This window comes from Aplidium turbinatum, chromosome 9 (assembly GCF_918807975.1).
Source record: "Aplidium turbinatum chromosome 9, kaAplTurb1.1, whole genome shotgun sequence".
Lineage (NCBI taxonomy): Eukaryota > Metazoa > Chordata > Ascidiacea > Aplousobranchia > Polyclinidae > Aplidium > Aplidium turbinatum.
The window spans coordinates 21836998-21849057 of NC_137480.1; the positions used below are offsets into that span (position 1 = coordinate 21836998).

At 34.0% G+C, this 12060-nt stretch overlaps 1 protein-coding gene across 2 annotated transcripts; it reads right to left on the bottom strand.

The window, feature by feature from the left end:
- Positions 1 to 18: 18 nt before the first annotated feature.
- Positions 19 to 9661, bottom strand: LOC145777621 (thrombospondin type-1 domain-containing protein 7A-like). 2 transcript variants are annotated; one of them, XM_082589054.1, is made up of 9 exons: positions 9532 to 9661; positions 6509 to 8038; positions 6107 to 6192; positions 5729 to 5873; positions 5448 to 5578; positions 4750 to 4989; positions 2429 to 2551; positions 1547 to 1669; positions 19 to 988 (listed from the first exon to the last, which is right to left on the bottom strand). In XM_082589054.1, exons 1-9 carry the CDS (start codon positions 9597 to 9599, stop codon positions 966 to 968), a joined length of 2469 nt encoding a protein of 822 aa, XP_082445180.1. In that variant the 5' UTR covers positions 9600 to 9661; the 3' UTR covers positions 19 to 965. The 2 variants fall into 2 exon arrangements, with proteins under 2 accessions (XP_082445180.1, XP_082445181.1); XM_082589055.1 differs by having other exon boundaries at positions 1538 to 1669.
- Positions 9662 to 12060: the final 2399 nt, after the last annotated feature.

Here is a 12060-nt window from a genome sequence, read left to right on the forward strand (position 1 = left end):
TTCCTTTTACGAAACAAATGCTTTGCGACAATAAGCAGTTGGAACTACTGCGTGATGAGTTTTACGATAGTTTTCGAAGCTTTTTGCTTTGCAAATATGATGTCATACGTAACACATAGCCAGTGATAAAGTTTACTATCATTTCACAGTACATGCATTTCAGGATTTCTAACAGCATTTATTTATGTTACAAGTATTGATCTATTCAAATAATTTCTATCCTCAATGGTAGTTTCGCATATTTGCGGAGTCGTCTAACTACTGAGAAATCTTACAGAAAATAATAATTAGGACACTATGTTTAAACTTTTTCTCAGACACAGAAACGAGCGTCTTTTCGTCAACTTTAGGTCGCTGCACAAATTTTTGTATCTTGGCAAGGCATTTAAATGCACACAATGACAAAATTCCTCGTTTTTCTAGTCATTTTTCTGAAGTTTCTACAAGCAAGCTTTACATCAGTCCCAAAAAACAAAACAAGAGATAATAACTTTTCTAAGCCACACGATGTCAGTAGCGAGCGATATTTCTAACATTGCAGCATCGAATTTGAAAAGTCGAGGGCCCTTTTGCTTTGATAAAAATTATGAAATTCAAAGCCACAGAAAATGGGATTGAATCAAATATTAAAAAATAAAATTCAAATAATCTAAAATTAAGTCGATCTAACTTTGTCCTTTCAGAATCCCAGCAATAGTGTTGATCAATGCATCAGCTTCTTTTAATTTTCAAATTCTTAGACTACTACAATCATTGTAGATATGTTTAGCACAATAATTAATTCAAAATTATGGTGTCGTCTTTTTATTGATGACTTGGAATAAATACGATTCAATCAAGCAAAATCATCAATCGATGTTAAGAGGTGATATACATTATACAACAATGCTTTGTGATTACAACAATTGCTTTATTGTACAACAATGCTATAATGTTTTATAATAATGCTTTTGTGATTGTTCCGATCATGGAATTTGTTCCTCGATTTCTAAAAGATTGATAAAAATTGTATTTTAAAGATTGAACTAGGTTTAAATAAAATGTGTTTTTGTTAGGTATTAATTGAAAACTAATTTAAATACGTATAGCAATTAAGGATAAACTAACTTACAAAATATCAGGCCTAAATTGAAAAGTGTAACAAAAGCAATAAAGGATAGAGTAAACAAGAGCAGGAGTGTACAACTATACATTAGATTAGATGTTAAATGCGGTAGGTGAATACCCTTGTGGCAAGAATTAATGGTGCGATACTGGAGAGACCGGTCTCATGGGAGAAACACAGTGTCATGTCTATCACTGTCCATTCTTACTACAATCGGCTGCCGAAAAACATACTGTATAGTTGATTAGACATTCTAAGACTATAAATGGCTAAGATGGAAGCTACACCGTTAAGGTTAGCAAATCGCAATTGCTCGCTTTCCTAATGAGTGCTCAGCCTTGTGCTGATAGCCACAAAGAACGCTCCCTTCCTCATAATTAATCTAATTAGTTGTAATCTTCTGATTTTAAGATAAACTTTTGTAATGCTTACATTTCTTACCTATGCATTGTCCATCAACCAGTTGTAATGACCGTTGACAATAGCAAGCATAGCTCCCGTATGTGTTTTCACAGCTCATGAACGGTCCATTGCAGTACTGTCCGCTCTCACATTCGTTTATATCTGTAACAAATATGTAACAGTTAACTTTTCTAAAATTACAACAACAAAAAAAACAAAAACAATGGTAAGTATATTTTATACAACATTATTCACTATGTTCCTTTATGAAAAACACATTATTTCATAAATACTAAAACTATAACAAATTTTATTAGCAGTTGCAATGTTTTAAACTGTTCATAAACTCAAGATAGTGTATGCTACGAAAATAGTTGTTCGATATAGCCAAAGTTATCAAAACAAACAGGGTCCATCGGGTTACTTCAACCCATATTGTAGTCATCCGAGGCTGACCATTGAAATGTATGTTTGAAGTATAGCTTTAGTTGAACTGTAAGACAGAAGACAGTGTCACTTTTTCAGAGTAAATAATTGCCACCAATTGTATTCTTTAGTGTTGTTGTCTATCTGATCAGTCAATTTGGACTATCTGCCACTCTTTAAACAAACCCTATTTCCAACTCCCGATCCCACACAACCTTCTTCAACTCTTCCATGGCTATCCCGCTGTCATTTCTTACTGTCGAGCTAATTTTTCATTCAATAGTCCCTTCTACTACTGGCCAAACCAAGCATGATATCGTTTTCCAGTAAATTTTTCGTTTTCCAGTGAATTATTTCTCATAATGTTATCAAATATGAATTTTTTTGTTTCTCAATTACCTTTCTATTGTTTACTATTGATAGCCATCTCATTTGCAAACAAACCCGATGACCAATATAAACACAAGCTTGCATTATCTTGTAAGCAAAATGTACCTTTGCAAGTGACCCCATCACCGGTGAAACCTTCCATGCAAGTACAAATGTAGCTTCCGGGTGTACCTTTACAAGTTGCCATTTCGTGGCATTTATCTTTTTCTTTTTTACATAGGTCAATTTCTGTAGAAGTATCAAAAGGATTACACTTTCTGCTCTATAGGCTATCCAACAGTGACGCATGTTGATCCTGTTTTTAGGTGTTTACATTGTTTAGAATGTTTTGAACACATGCTTAATTTGCACATGACCCTTTATAACATATCACATCACTTTATTTTGATATGATCTGAACAATGAACAGCTATTGAGCAACATATAAACGTTGTGTACGTTTAAAGACTATTAAAAAAGTGAACACCTAAAAAAATGGCCACCGTACGCCATTGATATCCAACGCTTTTCCAAAAATGTTATGGTTTATCCGTTCACGCTCGACGACGCAACTAAGTTTTTATACAAATGCACATTTGTATCAAATCTACATTTTTGCCGATACGCTTATAAGTCTGAATAAATGTATTGAAAAACGATTCTAGTTTTGCTTTTTTGTTCATTATAGCAAATCTTTCTATATTAGTTTGATTTGCTGTCATTAAATTTCAAATAAATACAAAGTCATGATAGATACAAACGAAATCATTTTCACACTGGTCATTTTCACTCATAAACAAATAAAAAATAGTAGAGAATTCTCTATGGTTCAACAAAGCAAATTCTGTACCAAAGCTTTAGCTAAAAATTATTATTTTATTTTCTTGATAAAGTCACAATAGATTTATAGTTATAAAGCTTTGGTACAAATGTTTGCTTTGTTGAACTATAGAGAAATAAAACAAAGTAGCTTCAGCGGGTTTAACATGATGTATAACATACACAAATATAACATAATTAAAAATAAACTCAAACGTTTTCGACACGTACGTGTGTCCTCATCAGGAATTACATATCTGCAATATACATAACATGAAAATTGTAAGGTAAATTTGACTTTGCACTATAACTGTAGTTATGTAGTTGACTATAACTCTAGTTATTTTATAGTTATGTATACAAAACTGTCAATTTCAAAATATAATACATGACATGGGGAATGACCTTGCGAAAGCATAAAAACAAAAATATGACTTTTACGTGTTGATCCAATATAAAGTTTTCATGTTCAGTTTGGAAACGCCACGATCCACTGTTCATTTCAAAAGAACATAAAGTATTAAATACGATTACTAATTTGGTTTTATGCAATGTATTTGAGGAAGCATAAAGAAAGTTAGTCTTGTTGCAAAATAATAAACAGGCTATAAAACAATATAACAGGCTATTGGTAGCCTACATACCAAGTCAATTCAAAGTTAACTAACAGATTTGCTATGGTTAGATATACTCTTGCATCAATTCATATAAATTGCTTAGTTTTAAATGATTTATTTAAAAAAATTACGTCTCTGAAATGAATAGTTTGGAAAGTACACCTGTCACTTTAGTATTATGCAAAGTTTAGTTTCAAAATATTTGTGTGAGGAAATGAGTTTGTTGCAAACAATTCATCTGTTTACTTAGTGCCAGTCTTCGTAACAATCAGCCCGGATGAAAGTATCTGACAACATAATGTGGATATTTAGGCTACAGTATATCTCTTCTGTTTCAATACATGAAAATATACGTAATTGATTGGCAGGACATCCTGCGGACGTGCAATCACATTGTTGAAGATTTTCCGGTTTAGCTTTCATGATGTTATTCGTGATACCATCGTAAAATGTGTCACTTTTGTATCTCATTCATCGTGACAGACAGTTTGTCGTGATAGTGCACGACTGATTCAAACCGAACGCGGATGTTCCGCTTGCATAGACTCTATAGAGAATTTTAGAACTAAAAACTAACAAGCCGGCATTTGGCATCACGTTTATTCGTAGATTTATTCTGTTATGCTGCAAAAAATGCAACTTGTTTAAATCAACTACTTTTGAAACTGTAGGGAAGCTAAAATTGCGCTTTGGTGTGGACACAATTAGTTCAACAGTTAGTAGTTGTAGACAGTGACTTGCGTTTTTCCAACACTGGATTTGTGACTTGGCATTTAAAAAAAAAATAGGCACAATGGCAGTATATTCGTTTTCGAAATTTATAGAGGTTGTAAATAACTTTATTTTTCAAAGTTTCACATGGCATTTTTGCAGAATATTTGGGTGTTGAGCATGCAGTTTGTGAATGACAAACAAAAAGTCGTTATAGACCTAAGCTAGATTTCTGTCACAATGATATGTTTTTTGTTGTAAAGTGCTGCGTTAACTTAATATTCTGTAGTACAAAGTTACCTTTTTCACAACATGTTCCTGACCAGCCTGCAGAACACAAGCAATTTTGATAGCTGTTCAACTTTCCCCCATTTAAGCAGATTCTATTACAGGGTTGCATTTCTTCAGTGTTTTCCGGACATGGAGTTCCGTTGCATTGTGGACGGATAGCAACAGAACGTGTGCGCTTTTGAACGCCATTAGAACCACAGCTTGAAGAACATTTAGCCCAATCTCCCCACTTGGTCACTTTGCAGTTTACTAAAAAATGATATAAAAGTCCCATTTAATCTTTAAGTCTGTTTGCTTGTAATAATTCTAGCAACTGATTTCGGGTAGGCTAGCCACTATAGCAAAGTTTTTTTTGCGAGTATTCAAATACATTGATCATTCAAAGCGTTCTATATTAAAAACACCTTTTGTATTGTACACAAAAGAAAATTCTCTTTCTACAGTTTATGATTCTATCCAATTTTATATCAAATATGAAGATCAATACTTGAAAGTTTTTGCAATATGTAAAACAGGTGTGAGTACTGAGCATGTGTCTTTGGCAGAATGTACTTAAACGACACTTCTTTGTATTTTCTTTTTGCACGATATCTACAAAATATAATAACTGTACCGATACCTCCTGTTGTGAGTGACTGAAAATCAGTGGTTTGTGTTTTGGCAATAATATTTTCTTTGTTTATTTGCAATTTATGTTCTTGACAAACCTGGACAGCAGCCAGCATTGCATTCACGTTCTTCTACAAGGTCTGCTCTACAATTGTTCCCTCCACAAAAAGGTTCTCTTACAACCGTACGTCTTCTGCGTTGAATTCCGACTCCGCATGTTTTGCTACAGCTACGCACATAAAAAATAAAAATAAAAGCTAGTACAAATTTTATATGCTCAAAGCTTTGAACTCATAAATTTCCACGTACAATCAAAAAAAAATAATTCAGCGAAATTAAAAAATAAATACCGTGAAACAGGCTTTGTTATTTCATATACCTTCCCCAATCCGACCATTCTGAATATCCACAGTCTACAGGACAACAAAGATCGTTGCAAATTCTTTCCTCTGTAAATTTTCCACTGCATTTTTTTCCACCACACGTTTGCGGAGTAAGAATTTTCCTTTGACGAGTCTGTGAACCTGGAGACAAATAAATTTACAAATAAATTTAGACAATCATTGTGCTTTAAAACCACGCAAATTCCAACAAATGTGTGCAAAATCTAACATTGAAGTTTAAACAAAACGTCACTGCTAGAAAAATTAATTTCCATTTAAAACTTGTAAAAAAGTTTCGCAGAAAATTTAAAAATGTTAGGTAACAAAAGAGTTAGGTTATTTAGTAACACACTCAATTATTTAAATGATCGGACCTTTCTCACAAGATTTCGAGCAAGCCGTCCACAAACTCCAATCACCCCAGATGCAATCCACAGCACAGCATATCTCATTGCAATTTCTAAAAATTAGAAGCTTTGATTAGAGCACTCTATAAATTTACTCTAAATTTGATTTGCTCATGCATTTTTTGATAGGCTACATTTTTGGTGATTAAAAATTGTTTGTGTATATAGAGTAACAATTCTAGAAATACATCATATTTAACAATGCTTTGAACTAAATGAAAAATGTTTTCGAAAGTGTTCGTACTCTTACGATGTTCAACGACATTTTGCAAATATAACTAATCTTACTGTACAGTGTTGCGACAAACCTCTTTAACTAAGCATATTCAAACAATTAAGTTATCAAGAATTCAATATTATTTGCATCACCTTGTTTGGCTATCATCTCCTTGGCACTTTTGACCACCGTATTGTTCCATAACTTTAATTTTTCTTGTTCGTGTTTCTTTTCCTCCACCGCAAGTCACAGTACACTCTCCCCATTCGCTCCAATCCGACCACAGACAATCAATGGGACAATTTTGCTGGTTGCATGTTTTTGTTTCTTTGCTTTTTCCAAGGCATTCAGATCCGCCGCAAACTGCTTTAGATTTTATGCTCCTAGTCCTTTTCTTTGTTCCACCTCCACAAGATGCAGAGCAAAATGTAAAATCACTCCAAGATACCCAGCGACAATCTACTGGACAGCATTGTGTGTTACAAGGCATTGTGTCCATTTTGTTTTTATTAGAACAGGGAGTGCCTCCACATTTGTTTAGAACAACAACATCTCTCTTTCTTCTCTGCATACCACCACCACAAGTCGCAGAACAGCCACCAATTTTTTTCCAGGGTCCCAGCTTACAGTTAACTGGACAGCATTGTGTGTTACAAGGTTGTGTGTCATCTTTATTAGCACAGGGAGTGCCCCCACATTTGTTTAGAACAACAACATCTCTCTTTCTTCTCTGCATACCACCACCACAAGTCGCAGAACAGCTACCAATTTTTTTCCAGGGTCCCAGCTTACAGTTAACTGGACAGCATTGTGTGTTACAAGGCATTGTGTTCATTTTGTCTTTATTAGAACAAGGAGTTCCCCCACATTTGTCTGAAACAACAACATCTCTCTTTCTTCTCTGCATACCACCACCACAAGTCGCAGAACAGCCACCAATTTTTTTCCAGGGCCCCAGCTTACAGTCAACTGGACAGCATTGTGTGTTACAAGGCTGTTTGTCCATTTTGTCTTTATTAGAACAGGGAGTTCCTCCACATTTGTTAAGAACAACAACATCTCTCTTTCTTTTCTGCATACCACCACCACAAGTCGCAGAACAGCTACCAACTTTTTTCCAGGGTCCCAGCTTACAGTTAACTGGACAGCATTGTGTGTTACAAGGCTGTTTATCATCTTTATTAGAACAGGGAGTGCCCCCACATTTGTTTAAAACAACAACATCTCTCCATCTTCTCTGCATACCACCACCACAAGTCGCAGAACAGCCACCAACTTTTTTCCAGGGTCCCAGCTTACAGTTAACTGGACAGCATTGTGTGTTACAAGGCTGTTTGTCATCTTTATTAGCACAGGGAGTGCCCCCACATTTGTTTAGAACAACAACATCTCTCCATCTTCTCTGCATACCACCACCACAAGTCGCAGAACAGGCACCAACTTTTTTCCAGGGTCCCAGCTTACAGTTAACTGGACAGCAACGTTGGTTACATGATCGAGAAGAACGCGATGAGCCATGACAGCCTGAACCACCACAACTTGCCTGTCTTGCAATCCCTCTATTCCTGTATTGGGTGCCTCTACCACATGAAGCAGAGCATAATCCATAAGCTCCCCAAGCTGCCCAGTTGCAGTGGACAGCATGACATTTGTGTTTTTTATGTCCCCATTTTGGCCACCACCTTCAAATAAAACATTTTAGATTTCGTGATGTGTTTTTCCTAAAATTACATTATTCAGTATTGTACTGTATTGCATTGTTTAGCATTGTTTGCGTAAAAATAAATAGCTGATAAAAGTCTAGGATGATAAGAGTCTAGTTTTTTTGGGTTAACCCTATCTGTAGCGACAGGTGGTTTTATGAGGACGCCCCACACTATTAGTGAAATATTTCACAGAAGGAAATATGCTAGAAATGTAAAATTTCTTGACTTTAAGTTTTTATTCTTTGCAAATTTTCTAAACATACACTGGTCATTTTTCTACCTTTCTGCCCTTTCCATAAGCATTTCGTCTCAGATGGCTAGATAAATTCATGCAGTTTTTTAGACATTTTCGCTTCTTGATATTTGAGCAAACAAATTATATGGTAAATTATAAATGTTAGTGCAATTACTTTGAAATGTAAAAACGCCAAAAATAGCCTTATATTTATGGGTAAAAGTAATTTGTTGTTTAGTTTATCATTAATCTATGTTATAACTCAAAAATATGCGTTCAAACGGTCAATTTTGAAGCTTATTTCGGAAAATTAGAATAAAAATTGACTTTCTGACACTTTATTTCAATAAATTTGTTGGGTAAAACTTTAATATCTATAAGCACAATACACATGGCTATTATTTTTTAAATTATTCTGGCTCTGTGATTTTTATAGCACCCGTTATTAGTGATTAATTAGCACGGGGTAAGATAGCCCTTGAAGTACTTTCCGCGTACGAAAACAGCTCGTACTAAGATAGGGTTAATCATGGCCACTTAAAGACACGGCCTGATTTGTCACATTTTGCAGAAATTCCCAGATTTTTCTAACTTTGGGCGAACGTTTAAATAAATTTTTCTAAAAATTAGATTTCTACGCTTTCTTTATTCTTTTACCCAGATGACACAATAGGTTTAAACATAGTCACATGTTGAAAAACAAAGAAAATTTTATTTTGTAGATTTTAGTCAGACTGTTAATTTTCAATAACAGTCTGATTTTGCGTTTTTCAACTTCCTTTTTCTTATTTGCTACTGCTTCCCCAAAGCAATAAAAAAGTTTTTGTTTTTAGGAAACCGCAAAAAGTAAAATCCTCTCAAAAAATGTCGGTCAACCACTAGCAGTAGCTGAAATCAAAATGTGACAAATCAGGCACATCTCCAGGTGGCCATGGGTTAATCTAATAACAAAGAATTTAGCTAATTATTTCACCATTGACTCAAAACTTGACACTTATCAGCATCAATATGTTTATAATCCTTCAATTTTCAATCCGCCAGTTTAAACTGATGGAAGAAGAAATTGGTGAAAGTAGTTTTGTTGCTATAGTTGTATCAATACTCTTCAAGACCAGTTTCACAAACTTTAACATGTAATTTTTAGTATGTAATGTTTAACACGTAATGTTTACTCATTGTTGACTGTCGTAGTTTATTTGGTATCTATTAGTTTCATTAGAATAGATTAACTTACCAAGCTGTAGATAAAGACAACATGCATAACAAAAGAAGAATGACCAAATGGAAGGTTAACTTTGACATTATAGCTTGCTTGTTTGTTTTAAAAGTATCCTAATTAAAACTAGCTGAAACAAACCTTGTCTGAAACACACATTTGTGTTTATGCAAAATAAGTTTTTTTTACAAGATAAAGATCACCAAAATAAAAGTCACCTTCACGATCAAGATCACGCCCATCACTGTGTGTGCGCATTTTTTTCTTAATTGCGCAAGTGAGTCAAGTTGCATTTGCACAAAGACCACATTCAAACTCACACTTCAAAACGAGTTGTAATTTTTTAGAAAAGAAAACTTCTCATCTCTCAACCACGTGATTGGTTCAAATTTTCCACAAGTCCAAAAAGGTTTGGATTAAATTTCTAAAAACATTTTCTAATCCAAATATAAAGATTTCTACATTTAATAATAAGAACATTAGAAAAATCATCTCAACCTTAAAAATTGATAAACTTTTCGGTTTATCCAGGTGTGTATAGCTGTAATTTTATCGCGATAGTATTATGCAAACTAAACAAGAGTAGTTAAGTAGTATATAATCATATATAATTCCACACATTGTTCTAAATTAATTTGAAGAAATTTTTAAATATCACAAAACTATTTAAAAAAATATTTTAAACAGAAAAAAGTAGAACCAAACAACGACACTCAATTTTTTCAAAATATTTTGGCCTCGGAACAGTCAACATATGATTGAATTTTGAATCCAGCTTACCTTTATAATGTCTTACTGGCGCATTGCGAAAACTTCTTTTTTTGAACAAAGTTATTTTGCCCTTTCCATCTGAAACGAATCAACTGACAGGAAGCTATTGTTTGAAAATTTGTTTCCAGGATGTTAGTTGATCATAACACGAACGAGAAGCACCTCTCGCTAATAAGTTTTAAACTTTCCGGTGTTTGTCAACAATATCGCTACCGTTTTCTTTTCAATTTGATGCGAAATAAAGTCTTCTTACAAGCAATATGGTTAGAATGCCTGGTTAGTTAAACTAAAAACTAAAGAGCCCAAGCTGCTAACCTCATGTTCAGCAAGTAAACGTTTCGAAAACTACACTGTCTTCATCTTCAGTGCTATAAATGTGCATTGGTTGTGGGCATTTATGTATGTTGTTTTAATTGTGAAAGTCTTACTAGTTAAGGTTAATTTTAATTATTTTCTTAGGATAATCGTTTTTCCAAGCATTGCACAAGTGCTATTACCGACCTGTAAAGAATCCTACACTCTTGCATTTCTAGAAAATTTTCTAAGCTTTTTATGAACCTTCATTAATTTTATTTGCTGTTATGACACCACAAACATGCTTACCTGTTGCGAAGTCTAGCCAGAAGAATGGGTTCTTGTGAAGTAATATCACCGTGGTTTCTGAACACTTCTGGTCAAAGCAAACCTGCTAAAAGTAGCTGCGTTGCTTGAGTGGTATTTTGATGTACTGTAGTTGAAGTCGAAAATTGCAAAAGTGGAGAAGTAGTGATTCCAAAAGCTCCTACAGTGTTCTCGATTAGGAGGTTGCTGTCTAAATTAACGCGTATCCGTTTGAAATATAATTTTGGTAAAGAGGTGATTTTCTTGATTCATAGACAAATACAACCTAGCAACAACACGGCATTTAACATAATACAATGGCAGGAAAATAAACTGAAAGTTACGAACGTTTTCGGCCATACTCCCATTATGGCAGAAAACGTTCGTTTGAAAACTGTTTAAAATTGACAAAATAATTCTTGTCCAGAATTTGATTTGTTTGTTTGTGGGAAGTGCTGAAGCATTAATGAGTTCTTCAAAGATTTATATCTTCAATCTCAAAAGCAGAACTATTTCATCATTTATTGACTGTTTTAATGTTTGATATTTTATTATCTACGTTATCAATCATTCGAAAGCCTCTTCACGTGTAAGAGATCCTAAGACGCAACAACAATATAAATGTAATAAAAGGAATCAATTTCAATTTACAAAACACTCAAGAATTGTAGACATATTTGAATATTTGATGATTGTTGGACGATGGAGATGTCACAACTAAGGTTCATGAATGTGCTTTTTGTTTCAAGTATCACACGATCTAAGAAAAACCCGTTACTTGCTTTGTCCGTTTTAAAAGCTCAGCAAAACATTCATGAAAATTTTAACTTAAAAATTAACAAGACAAAAGGTTCTTTTCACAAAACATCGATAACTGCTTGACTCATTTATGCATTCCGCCATCTTGTAAAAGTCATCAATTTTAATTTCAAACTTGTTTTCGTTAGTATAACCAATCTAGTAGTATTAAATAATACTGTATCTAGTTTTGTCTATTTAGCAATTGATCCTTGCAAAATGCTGCGTTGATGGCAACACATATGTTTGCATTAGTGTATGTCCCGCTGTTGGCAAGCTCTGATAACTTTTAAATACTTTTAAAAACTCTTTCTTGTAGTGGAGCAGAACTATCTGTAAAGCTCAATCGCTTGCAAACTGGAGTTGGCCGTTTTAATA